The sequence below is a fragment of the Ranitomeya variabilis genome, chromosome 4 (assembly GCF_051348905.1).
Source record: "Ranitomeya variabilis isolate aRanVar5 chromosome 4, aRanVar5.hap1, whole genome shotgun sequence".
NCBI classification, from domain to species: Eukaryota; Metazoa; Chordata; class Amphibia; order Anura; family Dendrobatidae; genus Ranitomeya; species Ranitomeya variabilis.
The window spans coordinates 2,108,088-2,125,420 of NC_135235.1; the positions used below are offsets into that span (position 1 = coordinate 2,108,088).

Here is a 17,333-nt window from a genome sequence, read left to right on the forward strand (position 1 = left end):
TGTGGCCGCTGGTGTCAGTATAGAGCACACTGGCAGGTGCAGTTCTCCCTGTGGCCGCTGGTGTCAGTATAGAGCACACTGGCAGGAGCAGTTCTCCCTGTGGCCGCTGGTGTCAGTATAGAGCACACAGGCAGGTGCAGTTCTCGCTGTGGCCGCTGGTGTCGGTATAGAGCACACTGGCAGGTGCAGTTCTCGCTGTGGCCGCTGGTGTCAGTATAGAGCACACTGGCAGGAGCAGTTCTCCCTGTGGCCGCTGGTGTCAGTATAGAGCACACTGGCAGGAGCAGTTCTCCCTGTGGCCGCTGGTGTCAGTATAGAGCACACAGGCAGGTGCAGTTCTCGCTGTGGCCGCTGGTGTCAATATAGGGTACACTGGCAGGAGCAGTTCTCCCTGTGGCCGCTGGTGTCAGTATAGAGCACACTGGCAGGAGCAGTTCTCCCTGTGGCCGCTGGTGTCAGTATAGAGCACACTGGCAGGTGCAGTTCTCCCTGTGGCCGCTGGTGTCAGTATAGAGTACACTGGCAGGTGCAGTTCTCGCTGTGGCCGCTGGTGTCGGTATAGAGCACACTGGCAGGTGCAGTTCTCGCTGTGGCCGCTGGTGTCGGTATAGAGCACACTGGCAGGTGCAGTTCTCGCTGTGGCCGCTGGTGTCGGTATAGAGCACACTGGCAGGTGCAGTTCTCGCTGTGGCCGCTGGTGTCAGTATAGAGCACACTGGCAGGAGCAGTTCTCCCTGTGGCCGCTGGTGTCAGTATAGAGCACACTGGCAGGAGCAGTTCTCCCTGTGGCCGCTGGTGTCAGTATAGAGCACACAGGCAGGTGCAGTTCTCCCTGTGGCCGCTGGTGTCAGTATAGAGCACACTGGCAGGTGCAGTTCTCCCTGTGGCCGCTGGTGTGAGTATAGAGCACACAGGCAGGTGCAGTTCTCGCTGTGGCCGCTGGTGTCGGTATAGAGCACACTGGCAGGTGCAGTTCTCACTGTGGCCGCTGGTGTCAGTATAGAGCACACAGGCAGGTGCAGTTCTCGCTGTGGCCGCTGGTGTCGGTATAGAGCACACTGGCAGGTGCAGTTCTCCCTGTGTCCGCTGGTGTCAGTATAGAGCACACTGGCAGGTGCAGTTCTCCCTGTGGCCGCTGGTGTCAGTATAGAGCACACTGGCAGGTGCAGTTCTCCCTGTGGCCGCTGGTGTCAGTATAGAGTACACTGGCAGGAGCAGTTCTCCCTGTGGCCGCTGGTGTCAGTATAGAGCACACTGGCAGGAGCAGTTCTCCCTGTGGCCGCTGGTGTCAGTATAGAGCACACAGGCAGGTGCAGTTCTCGCTGTGGCCACTGGTGTCAGTATAGAGCACACAGGCAGGTGTAGTTCTCTCTGTGGCCGCCGGTGTCAGTATAGAGCACACTGGCAGGAGCAGTTCTCCCTGTGGCCGCTGGTGTCAATATAGAGCACACAGGCAGGTGCAGTTCTCCCTGTGGCCGCTGGTGTCAGTATAGAGCACACTGGCAGGTGCAGTTCTCCCTGTGGCCGCTGGTGTCAGTATAGAGCACACAGGCAGGTGCAGTTCTCGCTGTGGCCACTGGTGTCAGTATAGAGCACACAGGCAGGTGTAGTTCTCCCTGTGGCCGCTGGTGTCAGTATAGAGCACACTGGCAGGTGCAGTTCTCCCTGTGGCCGCTGGTGTCAGTATAGAGTACACTGGCAGGAGCAGTTCTCCCTGTGGCCGCTGGTGTCAGTATAGAGCACACTGGCAGGAGCAGTTCTCCCTGTGGCCGCTGGTGTCAGTATAGAGCACACAGGCAGGTGCAGTTCTCGCTGTGGCCACTGGTGTCAGTATAGAGCACACAGGCAGGTGTAGTTCTCTCTGTGGCCGCCGGTGTCAGTATAGAGCACACTGGCAGGAGCAGTTCTCCCTGTGGCCGCTGGTGTCAATATAGAGCACACAGGCAGGTGCAGTTCTCCCTGTGGCCGCTGGTGTCAGTATAGAGCACACTGGCAGGTGCAGTTCTCCCTGTGGCCGCTGGTGTCAGTATAGAGCACACAGGCAGGTGCAGTTCTCGCTGTGGCCACTGGTGTCAGTATAGAGCACACAGGCAGGTGTAGTTCTCCCTGTGGCCGCTGGTGTCAGTATAGAGCACACTGGCAGGAGCAGTTCTCCCTGTGGCCGCTGGTGTCAATATAGAGCACACAGGCAGGTGCAGTTCTCCCTGTGGCCGCTGGTGTCAGTATAGAGCACACTGGCAGGTGCAGTTCTCCCTGTGGCCGCTGGTGTCAGTATAGAGTACACAGGCAGGTGCAGTTCTCGCTGTGGCCGCTGGTGTCGGTATAGAGCACACTGGCAGGTGCAGTTCTCCCTGTGGCCGCTGGTGTGAGTATAGAGTACACTGGCAGGAGCAGTTCTCCCTGTGGCCGCTGGTGTCAGTATAGAGTACACTGGCAGGAGCAGTTCTCCCTGTGGCCGCTGGTGTCAGTATAGAGCACACTGGCAGGTGCAGTTCTCCCTGTGGCCGCTGGTGTCAGTATAGAGCACACTGGCAGGAGCAGTTCTCCCTGTGGCCGCTGGTGTCAGTATAGAGCACACAGGCAGGTGCAGTTCTCGCTGTGGCCGCTGGTGTCAGTATAGAGTACACTGGCAGGCGCAGTTCTCCCTGTGGCCGCTGGTGTCAGTATAGAGTACACTGGCAGGAGCAGTTCTCCCTGTGGCCGCTGGTGTCAGTATAGAGTACACAGGCAGGTGCAGTTCTCGCTGTGGCCGCTGGTGTCAATATAGGGTACACTGGCAGGAGCAGTTCTCGCTGTGGCCGCTGGTGTCAGTATAGAGTACACTGGCAGGAGCAGTTCTCCCTGTGGCCGCTGGTGTCAGTATAGAGCACACAGGCAGGTGCAGTTCTCGCTGTGGCCGCTGGTGTCAATATAGGGTACACTGGCAGGAGCAGTTCTCGCTGTGGCCGCTGGTGTCAGTATAGAGTACACAGGCAGGTGCAGTTCTCCCTGAGGCCGCTGGTGTCAGTATAGAGCACACAGGCAGGTGCAGTTCTCGCTGTGGCCGCTGGTGTCAGTATAGAGCACACAGGCAGGTGCAGTTCTCAATGTGGCCGCTGGTGTCAGTATAGAGCACACAGGCAGGTGCAGTTCTCCCTGTGGCCGCTGGTGTCAGTATAGAGCACACAGGCAGGTGCAGTTCTCGCTGTGGCCACTGGTGTCAGTATAGAACACACTGGCAGGCGCAGTTCTCCTTGTGGCCACTGGTGTCAGTTTAGAGCACACTGGCAGGCACAGTTCTCGCTGTGGCCGCTGATGTCAGTATAGAGCACACAGGCAGGAGCAGTTCTCCCTGTGGCCGCTGGTGTCAGTATAGAGTACACAGGCAGGTGCAGTTCTCCCTGTGGCCGCTGGTGTCAGTATAGAGCATACAGGCAGGCGCAGTTCTCGCTGTGGCCGCTAGTGTCAGTATAGAACACACATGCAGGCGCAGTTCTCCCTGTGGCCGCTGGTGTCAGTATAGAGCACACTGGCAGGTGCAGTTCTCCCTGTGGCCGCTGGTGTCAGTATAGAGCACACATGCAGGCGCAGTTCTCCCTGTGGCCGCTGGTGTCAGTATAGAGCACACAGGCAGGCGCAGTTCTCGCTGGGACCGTCAGAGGCCAGCACTGAGGTGTGCGTTGTGACGTCGGTCCTCGGAAGTGACGTAGCTCCGGCCCCGCCCCCTCGCTCTTTCCTGTAGCGGCCATGCTGCAGCAGCCATAACCGGAGAATCTCCCTCCGATCCCCGCTGCTGTTCTCGCTGTTGTTCCCGCCGCAGACATGCCGGCTTACTTCCAGCGCCCCGAGAATGCTCTGAAGAGGGCGAACGGTTAGTCCTGGGGCTGCGGGAGTCTCGTCTGCTGTGCCCGGTGCCTGATCCCCGGCCGGCGGTAATCCGTGCAGGCCGCAGCACCCGAGCGCTATATACGGGCCGGTGACGTCACATCAGGTTATATAGAGGACGGTGACGTCACATCAGGTTATATAGAGGACGGTGACGTCACATCAGGTTATATAGAGGCCGGTGACGTCACATCGGGTTATATAGAGGACGGTGACATCACGTTATATAGAGGACGGTGACGTCACATCGGGTTATATAGAGGACGGTGACGTCACATCAGGTTATATAGAGGACGGTGACGTCACATCAGGCTATATAGAGGACGGTGACGTCACATCAGGCTATATAGAGGACGGTGACGTCACATCGGGTTATATAGAGGACGGTGACGTCACATCAGGTTATATAGAGGACGGTGACGTCACATCAGGTTATATAGAGGACGGTGACATCAGGTTATATAGAGGACGGTGACGTCACATCAGGTTATATAGAGGACGGTGACGTCACATCAGGTTATATAGAGGACGGTGACGTCACATCAGGTTATATAGAGGACGGTGACGTCACATCGGGTTATATAGAGGACGGTGACGTTACATCAGGTTATATAGAGGACGGTGACGTCACATCAGGTTATATAGAGGACGGTGACGTCACATCAGGTTATATAGAGGACGGTGACATCAGGTTATATAGAGGACGGTGACGTCACATCGGGTTATATAGAGGACGGTGACGTCACATCAGGCTATATAGAGGACGGTGACGTCACATCAGGCTATATAGAGGACGGTGACGTCACATCAGGTTATATAGAGGACGGTGACATCACGTTATATAGAGGACGGTGACGTCACATCAGGCTATATAGAGGACGGTGACATCAGGTTATATAGAGGACGGTGACGTCACATCAGGCTATATAGAGGACGGTGACGTCACATCAGGTTATATAGAGGACGGTGACATCACGTTATATAGAGGACGGTGACGTCACATCGGGTTATATAGAGGACGGTGACGTCACATCAGGTTATATAGAGGACGGTGACGTCACATCAGGCTATATAGAGGACGGTGACGTCACATCAGGCTATATAGAGGACGGTGACGTCACATCAGGTTATATAGAGGACGGTGATGTCACATCAGGTTATATAGAGGACGGTGACGTCACATCGGGTTATATAGAGGACGGTGACGTCACATCAGGTTATATAGAGGACGGTGACGTCACATCAGGTTATATAGAGGCCGGTGACATCACATCAGGTTATATAGAGGCCGGTGACGTCACATCGGGTTATATACAGGACGGTGACGTCACATCAGGTTATATAGAGGACGGTGACGTCACATCGGGTTATATAGAGGACGGTGACATCACATCAGGTTATATAGAGGCCGGTGACGTCACATCAGGTTATATAGAGGCCGGTGACGTCACATCAGGTTATATAGAGGACGGTGACATCACATCAGGTTATATAGAGGCCGGTGACGTCACATCGGGTTATATAGAGGACGGTGACATCACATCAGGTTATATAGAGGCCGGTGACGTCACATCAGGCTATATAGAGGCCGGTGACGTCACATCAGGCTATATAGAGGACGGTGACGTCACATCAGGCTATATAGAGGACGGTGACGTCACATCAGGCTATATAGAGGACGGTGATGTCACATCAGGCTATATAGAGGACGGTGACGTCACATCAGGCTATATAGAGGACGGTGACGTCACATCGGGTTATATAGAGGACGGTGACGTCACATCAGGTTATATAGAGGACGGTGACATCACATCAGGTTATATAGAGGACGGTGACGTCACATCAGGTTATATAGAGGACGGTGACATCACATCAGGTTATATAGAGGACGGTGACGTCACATCGGGCTATATAGAGGACGGTGACGTCACATCGGGCTATATAGAGGACGGTGATGTCACATCAGGCTATATAGAGGACGGTGACGTCACATCAGGCTATATAGAGGACGGTGACGTCACATCGGGTTATATAGAGGACGGTGACGTCACATCAGGTTATATAGAGGACGGTGACATCACATCAGGTTATATAGAGGACGGTGACGTCACATCAGGTTATATAGAGGACGGTGACGTCACATCAGGTTATATAGAGGACGGTGACGTCACATCGGGTTATATAGAGGACGGTGACGTCACATCGGGTTATATAGAGGACGGTGACGTCACATCGGGTTATATAGAGGACGGTGACGTCACATCAGGTTATATAGAGGACGGTGACGTCACATCGGGTTATATACAGGACGGTGACGTCACATCAGGTTATATAGAGGACGGTGACGTCACATCAGGTTATATAGAGGACGGTGACGTCACATCGGGTTATATAGAGGACGGTGACGTCACATCAGGCTATATAGAGGACGGTGACGTCACATCGGGTTATATAGAGGACGGTGACGTCACATCAGGTTATATAGAGGACGGTGACGTCACATCGGGTTATATAGAGGACGGTGACGTCACATCAGGCTATATAGAGGACGGTGACGTCACATCGGGTTATATAGAGGACGGTGACGTCACATCAGGTTATATAGAGGACGGTGACGTCACATCGGGTTATATAGAGGACGGTGACGTCACATCGGGTTATATAGAGGACGGTGACGTCACATCAGGCTATATAGAGGCCGGTGACGTCACATCGGGTTATATAGAGGCCGGTGACATCAGGTTATATAGAGGCCGGTGACGTCACATCAGGTTATATAGAGGACGGTGACGTCACATCAGGTTATATAGAGGACGGTGACGTCGTATCAGGCTATATAGAGGCCGGTGACGTCACATCGGGTTATATAGAGGCCGGTGACATCAGGTTATATAGAGGACGGTGACGTCACATCAGGTTATATAGAGGACGGTGACGTCACATCAGGTTATATAGAGGACGGTGACGTCACATCAGGTTATATAGAGGCCGGTGACGTCACATCAGGTTATATAGAGGCCGGTGACATCAGGTTATATAGAGGACGGTGACGTCACATCAGGTTATATAGAGGACGGTGACGTCACATCAGGTTATATAGAGGACGGTGACGTCACATCAGGTTATATAGAGGACGGTGACGTCACATCAGGTTATATAGAGGACGGTGACGTCACATCAGGTTATATAGAGGACGGTGACGTCACATCGGGTTATATAGAGGACGGTGACGTCACATCGGGTTATATAGAGGACGGTGACGTCACATCGGGTTATATAGAGGACGGTGACATCAGGTTATATAGAGGACGGTGACGTCACATCAGGCTATATAGAGGACGGTGACGTCACATCAGGTTATATAGAGGACTGTGACGTCACATCAGGTTATATAGAGGCCGGTGACATCAGGTTATATAGAGGCCGGTGACGTCACATCAGGTTATATAGAGGACGGTGACGTCACATCAGGCTATATAGAGGACGGTGACGTCACATCAGGTTATATAGAGGACGGTGACGTCACATCGGGTTATATAGAGGACGGTGACGTCACATCGGGTTATATAGAGGACGGTGACATCAGGTTATATAGAGGACGGTGACGTCACATCAGGTTATATAGAGGACGGTGACGTCACATCAGGTTATATAGAGGGCGGTGACGTCACATCGGGTTATATAGAGGACGGTGACGTCACATCAGGTTATATAGAGGACGGTGACGTCACATCAGGTTATATAGAGGCCGGTGACGTCACATCAGGTTATATAGAGGCCGGTGACGTCACATCAGGCTATATAGAGGCCGGTGACGTCACATCAGGCTATATAGAGGACGGTGACGTCACATCAGGCTATATAGAGGACGGTGACGTCACATCAGGTTATATAGAGGACGGTGACGTCACATCAGGTTATATAGAGGACGGTGACGTCACATCAGGTTATATAGAGGACGGTGACGTCACATCGGGTTATATAGAGGACGGTGACGTCACATCGGGTTATATAGAGGACGGTGACGTCACATCGGGTTATATAGAGGACGGTGACGTCACATCGGGTTATATAGAGGACGGTGACGTCACATCGGGTTATATAGAGGACGGTGACGTCACATCAGGCTATATAGAGGACGGTGACGTCACATCAGGCTATATAGAGGACGGTGACGTTACATCGGGTTATATAGAGGACGGTGACGTCACATCGGGTTATATAGAGGACGGTGACGTTACATCAGGTTATATAGAGGACGGTGACGTCACATCAGGCTATATAGAGGACGGTGACGTCACATCAGGTTATATAGAGGACGGTGACATCACATCGGGTTATATAGAGGACGGTGACGTTACATCAGGCTATATAGAGGACGGTGACGTCACATCAGGCTATATAGAGGACGGTGACGTCACATCAGGCTATATAGAGGACGGTGACGTCACATCGGGTTATATAGAGGACGGTGACGTCACATCGGGCTATATAGAGGACTGTGACGTCACATCAGGCTATATAGAGGACGGTGACGTTACATCGGGTTATATAGAGGACGGTGACGTCACATCGGGTTATATAGAGGACGGTGACGTCACATCGGGTTATATACAGGATGGTGACGTCACATCGGGTTATATAGAGGACGGTGACATCACATCACCTGTACGGTAAACGGGATCACATGTCACGTTATGTACAGGATAGGGATGTCGATCAATGATTCTTTTCTGATTTGGGATTTTTCGGGGTCCTTGGTTCGGTGAATTCTCTCCGGTGCCGTTTCTGGATCATGGTCGAATGGCTCTTTTTCTGATTTGGTTTTTTCCATCGGATCCTCTTTTGTGATGTTTTTGGGGTCCTTGGGTTCTTTGATCTGGTGGATCCCCTTCTGTTTTATTTATGTGATACTTGATTTGATGGATCCTCCTTTAGGGTATGTGCACACGTCCGGATTTCTTGCAGAAATTTCCTGAAGAAAACCGGAAATTTTCTGCAAGAAATCCGTATTTTTTTTTTTGCGTTTTTTTTCCGTTTTTTTTCACGGTTTTTTTAGCATTCTGCAAGCGTAATTAGCTTGCAGAATGCTAAAGTTTTCCAAGCGATCTGTAGCATCGCTTGGAAAACTGACTGACAAGTTGGTCACACTTGTCAAACAGTGTTTGACAAGTGTGACCAACTTTTTACTATAGATGCTGCTTATGCAGCATCTATAGTAAAAGATAGAATGTTTAAAAATAAAAAAAAAATAAAAAAAATGGTTATACTCCCCCTCTGCAGACAGCCGATCTCCTCAGCGGCGTCCGTTCCTATAGATGCCGGTGTGGTTCAGGACCTTCGATGACGTCGCGGCTTGTGATTGGTCGCGTGAGTCACATGAGCGGTCACGCGACCAATCTTTAGACCGCGACGTCATCACAGGTCCTGAACCACACCATCTATAGGAACGGAAGAGAAAGCATGCACCGGAGAGGCGGGAACACTTCGGGGGCCATCAGAGGGTGAGTATATCACTATTTTTTATTTAAATTCTTTTTTTTTACCAATTATATGGTGCCCAGTCCATGGAGGAGAGTCTCCTCTCCTCCACCCTGGGTACCAACCGCACATGATCTGTTTACTTCCCGCATGGTGGGCAAAGCCCCGTGCGGGAAGTAAGCAGATCAATGCACTCCTAGGTGTGCGGAATCCCTGCAATTCTGCATTTCAATGAACATGTTGCTTTTTTTTCCGCGTTGCGATGTTTTCGAGGAAAAAAATGCAACATTTGCACAAAAAATGTGGAATACCCTGTAAATAATTGGAGGCATATGTAAGCGTTTTTTTTCGCGTTTTTATCACGTTTTTATAGCGAAAAAACACGATCCTGAGCGTGTGCACATGGCCTAAGTTTGGGTTTTTCTGGTGTTGGCATTCTGGTGGATCCTCATCTGTTGTGATTCTGGGGTCCTGTGGATCCTCTTCTGATTTCGGGTTTTCTTGGGTCTGTTATCTGGTGGATCATTTTCTGGGTATTGTTTTTATGGTGCATCCTCTTCTGATTTTGGTCTTGCTTGTGTCTCTGATCTAGTGGATCCTCTTCTGGCTTCTGTTTTTTTGGGGTCTTTGATCTGGTGGATCCTCATCTGATTGGGGTTTTCTGGGGTCTCTGATCTAGTGTATCGTCTTATGGTTTTGTGTATTCTGTGGTCTGTAATTCGGTGGTTCCTCTTCTGTTTCTGTGGTCTTTGCTCTAGTTGATCCTCTTCTGATTTGATGTTTTCTTTGCTTGGTGATCTGGTGAATCCTCTTCTGTCTTCCATGATCTTTTCATGTGTTTTATTCCTTCTTGTAGAATTCCTTGAAGTTGGTAAGAAGCAGCCGGCTCTGGATGTTTTATACGACGTAATAAAAAGTAAGAAGCACCGAACATGGCAGAAAATCCACGAGCCCATAATGCTGAAGTACCTGGAGCTGTGCGTGGACCTGCGCAAGAGCCACCTGGCCAAGGAAGGCTTGTACCAGTACAAGAACATCTGCCAGCAGGTGCGGGGGCAGCAGCGGGCCTCCTGCATGTCTGGGGTGTAGTGGACATTGCGCTGACGCCTGTTCTCCTGCTCTACAGGTAAATATCAAGTCTTTGGAAGATGTGGTACGAGCCTATTTAAAGCTGGCGGAGGAAAGGACAGAGGCCGCCAAGGAGTCTTCACAGCAAATGGTTCTAGATATTGAAGACCTTGACAACATCCAGACCCCAGAAAGGTAATGAGGGGCGACCTCTCCGGCTGCAGTGTGCCTGGGTTAGGGACGATGAGGCTCGTACTCTGTAGCGTGCCTGGGGTAGGGACGATGAGGCGCGTCCTCTGTGGCGTGCCTGCGGTAGGGACGATGAGGCGCGTCCTCTGTGGCGTGCCTGGGGTAGGGACGATGAGGCGCGTCCTCTGTGGCGTGCCTGCGGTAGGGACGATGAGGCGCGTCCTCTGTGGCGTGCCTGGGGTAGGGACGATGAGGCGCGTCCTCTGTGGCGCGGTCTGGGGCAGGGACTATGAGGCTCGTCCTCTGTGGCGTGCCTGGGGCAGGGAATGAGGTGCGGCCTCTGGGGCAGGGACGATAAGGCGTGTCCTCTAGCGTGCCTGGGGTAGGGACGATGAGGCTCATACTCTGTAGCGTGCCTGGGGCTGGGACGATGAGGCGCGTCCTCTGTGGCGTGCCTGGGGTAGGGACGATGAGGCGTGTCCTCTGTAGCGTGCCTGGGGCAGGGATGACGAGGCGCGTCCTCTTTAGCGTGCCTGGGGCAGGGACGATGATGCGCGTCCTCTGTGGCGTGCCTGGGGTAGGGACGATGAGGCGTGTCCTCTAGCGTGCCTGGGGTAGGGACGATGAGGCGTGTCCTCTGTAGCGTGCCTGGGGCAGGGATGACGAGGCGCGTCCTCTTTAGCGTGCCTGGGGCAGGGACGATGATGCGCGTCCTCTGTGGCGTGCCTGGGGTAAGGACGATGAGGCGCGTCCTCTGTAGCGTGCCTGGGGTAGGGACGATGAGGCGTGTCCTCTAGCGTGCCTGGGGTAGGGACGATGAGGCACGTCCTCTGTAGCATGCTTGGGGCAGGGACTATGACTCGCTTCCTCTGTGGCGTGCCTGGGGCAGGGACGATGAGGCGCGTCCTCTGTGGCGCGGTCTGGGGCAGGGACTATGAGGCTCGTCCTCTGTGGCGTGCCTGGGGCAGGGAATGAGGTGCGGCCTCTGGGGCAGGGACGATGAGGCGTGTCCTCTAGCGTGCCTGGGGTAGGGACGATGAGGCTCATACTCTGTAGCGTGCCTGGGGCTGGGACGATGAGGCGCGTCCTCTGTGGCGTGCCTGGGGTAGGGACGATGAGGCGCGTCCTCTGTGGCGTGCCTGGGGTAGGGACGATGAGGCGCGTCGTCTGTGGCGTGCCTGGGGTAGGGACGATGAGGCGTGTCCTCTAGCGTGCCTGGGGCAGGGATGACGAGGCGCGTCCTCTTTAGCGTGCCTGGGGCAGGGACGATGATGCGCGTCCTCTGTGGCGTACCTGGGGTAGGGACGATGAGGCGCGTCCTCTGTAGCGTGCCTGGGGCAGGGACGATGAGGCGTGTCCTCTAGCGTGCCTGGGGCTGGGACGATGAGGCGCGTCCTCTTTAGCGTGCCTGGGGTAGGGACGATGAGGCGTGTCCTCTAGCGTGCCTGGGGTAGGGACGATGAGGCGTGTCCTCTAGCGTGCCTGGGGTAGGGACGATGAGGCGCGTCCTCTGCAGCGTGCCTGGGGTAGGGACGATGAGGCGCGTCCTCTTTAGCGTGCCTGGGGCAGGGACGATGATGCGCGTCCTCTGTGGCGTGCCTGGGGTAAGGACGATGAGGCGCGTCCTCTGTAGCGTGCCTGGGGTAGGGACGATGAGGCACGTCCTCTGTAGCATGCTTGGGGCAGGGACTATGACTCGCTTCCTCTGTGGCGTGCCTGGGGCAGGGACGATGAGGCGCGTCCTCTGTGGCGCGGTCTGGGGCAGGGACTATGAGGCTCGTCCTCTGTGGCGTGCCTGGGGCAGGGAATGAGGTGCGGCCTCTGGGGCAGGGACGATGAGGTGCGGCCTCTGTGGCGTGCCTGGGGCAGGGACGATGAGGTGCGACCTCTGTAGCGTGCCTGGGGTAGGGACGATGAGGCTTGTCCTCTGTGGCGTGCCTGGGGTAGGGACGATGAGGCTCGTCCTCTGTGGCGTGCCTGGGGCAGGGACGATGAGGCTCGTCCTCTGTAGCGTGCCTGGGGTAGGGACGATGAGGCGCGACCTCTGTAGCGTGCCTGGGGCAGGGACAATGAGGCGCTTTCTCTGTGGCGCGGTCTGGTGCAGGGATGACGAGGCGCGTCCTCTGGCGTGCCTGGGGCAGGGAATGAGGTGCGGCTTCTGGCAGGGACGATGAGGTGCGGCCTCTGTGGCAGGGACGATGAGGTGCGGCCTCTGTGGCAGGGACGATGAGGTGCGGCCTCTGTGGCAGGGACGATGAGGTGCGTCCTCTGTGGCGTGCCTGGGGCAGGGAATGAGGTGCGGCCTCTGGGGCAGGGACGATGAGGTGCGGCCTCTGTGGCGTGCCTGGGGCAGGGAATGAGGTGCGGCCTCTGGGGCAGGGACAATGAGGCGCTTTCTCTGTGGCGCGGTCTGGTGCAGGGATGATGAGGCGCGTCCTCTGGCGTGCCTGGGGCAGGGACTATGAGGCGCGTCCTCTGGCGTGCCTGGGGCAGGGAATGAGGTGCGGCCTCTGGGGCAGGGACGATGAGGTGCGGCCTCTGTGGCGTGCCTGGGGCAGGGAGGATGAGGCTCGTCCTCTGTAGCGTGCCTGGGGTAGGGAAGATGAGGCTTGTCCTCTGTGGCGTGCCTGGGGTAGGGACGATGATGTGCGACCTCTGGCGTGCCTGGGGCAGGGACCATGAGGCTCGTCCTCTGTGGCGTGCCTGGGGTAGGGACGATGAGGCTCGTCCTCTGTGGCGCGGTCTGGGGCAGGGACTATGAGGCTCGTCCTCTGTGGCGTGCCTGGGGCAGGGAGGATGAGGCTCGTCCTCTGTAGCGTGCCTGGGGTAGGGAAGATGAGGCTTGTCCTCTGTGGCGTGCCTGGGGCAGGGACGATGAGGTGCGGCCTCTGTGGCGTGCCTGGGGCAGGGACGATGAGGCTCGTCCTCTGTAGCGTGCCTGGGGTAGGGAAGATGAGGCTTGTCCTCTGTGGCGTGCCTGGGGTAGGGACGATGAGGTGCGACCTCTGTGGCGTGCCTGGGGCAGGGACGATGAGGCTCGTCCTCTGGCGTGCCTGGGGTAGGGACGATGAGGCTCGTCCTCTGTGGCATGCCTGGGGTAGGGACGATGAGGCGCTTCCTCTGTGGCGTGCCTGGGGTAGGGACGATGAGGCGCTTCCTCTGTGGCGTGCCTGGGGTAGGGACGATGAGGCGCTTCCTCTGTGGCGTGCCTGGGGCAGGGACGATGAGGCGCTTCCTCTGTGGCGTGCCTGGGGTAGGGACGATGAGGCGCTTCCTCTGTGGCGTGCCTGGGGTAGGGACGATGAGGCTCGTCCTCTGTGGCGTGCCTGGTGTAGGGACGATGAGGCGCTTCCTCTGTGGCGTGCCTGGGGCAGGGACGATGAGGCGCTTCCTCTGTGGCGTGCCTGGGGTAGGGACGATGAGGCGTGTCCTCTAGCGTGCCTGGGGTAGGGACGATGAGGCACGTCCTCTGTAGCATGCTTGGGGCAGGGACTATGACTCGCTTCCTCTGTGGCGTGCCTGGGGCAGGGACGATGAGGCGCGTCCTCTGTGGCGCGGTCTGGGGCAGGGACGATGAGGCTCGTCCTCTGTGGCGTGCCTGGGGCAGGGAATGAGGTGCGGCCTCTGGGGCAGGGACGATGAGGTGCGGCCTCTGTGGCGTGCCTGGGGCAGGGACGATGAGGTGCTTCCTCTGTGGCGTGCCTGGGGTAGGGAAGATGAGGCTTGTCCTCTGTGGCGTGCCTGGGGCAGGGACGATGAGGTGCTTCCTCTGTGGCGTGCCTGGGGTAGGGACGATGAGGCTTGTCCTCTGTGGCGTGCCTGGGGTAGGGACGATGAGGCTCGTCCTCTGTGGCGTGCCTGGGGCAGGGACGATGAGGCTCGTCCTCTGTAGCGTGCCTGGGGTAGGGACGATGAGGCGCGACCTCTGTAGCGTGCCTGGGGCAGGGACAATGAGGCGCTTTCTCTGTGGCGCGGTCTGGTGCAGGGATGACGAGGCGCGTCCTCTGGCGTGCCTGGGGCAGGGAATGAGGTGCGGCTTCTGGCAGGGACGATGAGGTGCGGCCTCTGTGGCAGGGACGATGAGGTGCGGCCTCTGGGGCAGGGACGATGAGGCGCTTTCTCTGTGGCGCGGTCTGGTGCAGGGATGATGAGGCGCGTCCTCTGGCGTGCCTGGGGCAGGGACTATGAGGCGCGTCCTCTGTGGCGTGCCTGGGGCAGGGAATGAGGTGCGGCCTCTGGGGCAGGGAATGAGGTGCGGCCTCTGGGGCAGGGACAATGAGGCGCTTTCTCTGTGGCGCGGTCTGGTGCAGGGATGATGAGGCGCGTCCTCTGTGGCGTGCCTGGGGCAGGGAATGAGGTGCGGCCTCTGGGGCAGGGACGATGAGGTGCGGCCTCTGTGGCGTGCCTGGGGCAGGGACTATGAGGTGCGTCCTCTGTGGCGTGCCTGGGGCAGGGAATGAGGTGCGGCCTCTGGGGCAGGGACGATGAGGTGCGGCCTCTGTGGCGTGCCTGGGGCAGGGACTATGAGGTGCGTCCTCTGTGGCGTGCCTGGGGCAGGGAATGAGGTGCGGCCTCTGGGGCAGGGACGATGAGGTGCGGCCTCTGTGGCGTGCCTGGGGCAGGGACAATGAGGCGTTTTCTCTGTGGCGCGGTCTGGGGCAGGGACTATGAGGCTCGTCCTCTGTGGCGTGCCTGGGGCAGGGAATGAGGTGCGGCCTCTGGGGCAGGGACGATGAGGTGCGGCCTCTGTGGCGTGCCTGGGGTAGGGACGATGAGGCTTGTCCTCTGTGGCGTGCCTGGGGTAGGGACGATGAGGCTCGTCCTCTGTGGCGTGCCTGGGGCAGGGACGATGAGGCGCGACCTCTGTAGCGTGCCTGGGGCAGGGACAATGAGGCGCTTTCTCTGTGGCGCGGTCTGGTGCAGGGATGACGAGGCGCGTCCTCTGGCGTGCCTGGGGCAGGGAATGAGGTGCGGCTTCTGTGGCAGGGACGATGAGGTGCGGCCTCTGTGGCAGGGACGATGAGGTGCGGCCTCTGGGGCAGGGACGATGAGGCGCGTCCTCTGTGGCGTGCCTGGGGCAGGGAATGAGGTGCGGCCTCTGGGGCAGGGACGATGAGGTGCGGCCTCTGTGGCGTGCCTGGGGTAGGGAAGATGAGGCTTGTCCTCTGTGGCGTGCCTGGGGTAGGGACGATGAGGTGCGACCTCTGTGGCGTGCCTGGGGCAGGGACGATGAGGCTCGTCCTCTGTGGCGTGCCTGGGGTAGGGACGATGAGGCTCGTCCTCTGTGGCATGCCTGGGGTAGGGATGATGAGGCACTTCCTCTGTAGCGTGCCTGGGGTAGGGACGATGAGGCGCTTCCTCTTTGGCGTGCCTGGGGTAGGGACGATGAGGCGCTTCCTCTGTGGCGTGCCTGGGGCAGGGACGATGAGGCGCTTCCTCTGTGGCGTGCCTGGGGTAGGGACGATGAGGCTCGTCCTCTGTGGCGTGCCTGGGGCAGGGACGATGAGGCGCTTCCTCTGTGGCGTGCCTGGGGTAGGGACGATGAGGCGCTTCCTCTGTAGCGTGCCTGTGGCAGGGACTACGAGGCGCTTCCTCTGTGGCGTGCCTGGGGTAGGGACGATGAGGCGCTTCCTCTGTGGCGTGCCTGGGGTAGGGACGATGAGGCGCTTCCTCTGTGGCGTGCCTGGGGTAGGGACGATGAGGCGCTTCCTCTGTGGCGTGCCTGGGGTAGGGACGATGAGGCGCTTCCTCTGTGGCGTGCCTGGGGTAGGGACGATGAGGCGCTTCCTCTGTGGCGTGCCTGGTGTAGGGACGATGAGGCACTTCCTCTGTGGCGTGCCTGGGGTAGGGACGATGAGGCGCTTCCTCTGTGGCGCGGTCTGGTACAGGGATGACGAGGCGTGACTTCTCAGGCTGCGGCGTGCGCTTCTGTGACCTTACTTTTCTCCGCCGCAGTGTTCTTCTGAGTGCCGTGAGTGGCGAGGACACTCAGGACCGCACTGACCGTCTGCTGCTGACTCCGTGGGTGAAATTCCTCTGGGAATCGTACAGACAGTGCCTGGACCTGCTGAGAAATAACTCTAAGGTGGAGCGTTTGTACCATGACATTGCCCAGCAAGGTGGGTGCAGCTGGCGGTGGTGGGGACGGCAGTGGGGCGAGTTCTGCCCTTGTCATCACTGATTCCTATTTCCGCAGCTTTCAAGTTCTGCCTGCTGTACACCAGGAAGGCCGAGTTCCGGAAGTTGTGCGATAATTTGAGAATGCACCTGGGTCAGATCCAGCGTCACCACAATCAGAGCACGGCCATCAATCTGAACAACCCGGAGAGTCAGTCCATGCACCTGGAGACCCGGCTTGTGCAGCTGGACAGCGCCATCAGCATGGAGCTCTGGCAGGTACGGTTAGTGGCGGGCAGATGAGGCACAGGGATGAGGGGGTGTTTCAGGTGACCCCGGGGGTTCAGCGCTTCTTCCTGCTGCTTTCTTATTCCCCTTGCCGTTCCTTTCCTTCTGCAGGAAGCCTTTAAAGCTGTTGAGGATATTCATGGACTCTTCGCCTTATCCAAGAAGCCGCCAAAACCTCAGCTGATGGCGAATTACTACAACAAGGTGTCCACGGTGTTCTGGAAGTCGGGGAACACGCTCTTCCACGCCTCCACCCTGCACAGACTCTACCATCTGTCCAGAGAGATGCGGAAGAACCTGACGCAGGAGGAGATGCAGAGGTGAGA

At 57.0% G+C, this 17,333-nt stretch overlaps 1 protein-coding gene across 1 annotated transcript in view; it reads left to right on the plus strand.

Moving 5' to 3' along the window:
• Positions 1–3,692: 3,692 nt before the first annotated feature.
• The window catches only part of EIF3A (eukaryotic translation initiation factor 3 subunit A), a 65,685-nt gene continuing 52,044 nt past the window's right edge, over positions 3,693–17,333 (plus strand). The window contains exons 1-6 of the mRNA XM_077257874.1: positions 3,693–3,850; positions 10,202–10,392; positions 10,472–10,608; positions 16,558–16,721; positions 16,799–16,998; positions 17,119–17,327. Coding sequence (XP_077113989.1) covers positions 3,802–3,850; positions 10,202–10,392; positions 10,472–10,608; positions 16,558–16,721; positions 16,799–16,998; positions 17,119–17,327 — 950 coding nt within the window. The 5' untranslated portion in view covers positions 3,693–3,801. The remainder of the gene's footprint in view (positions 3,851–10,201; positions 10,393–10,471; positions 10,609–16,557; positions 16,722–16,798; positions 16,999–17,118; positions 17,328–17,333) is intronic.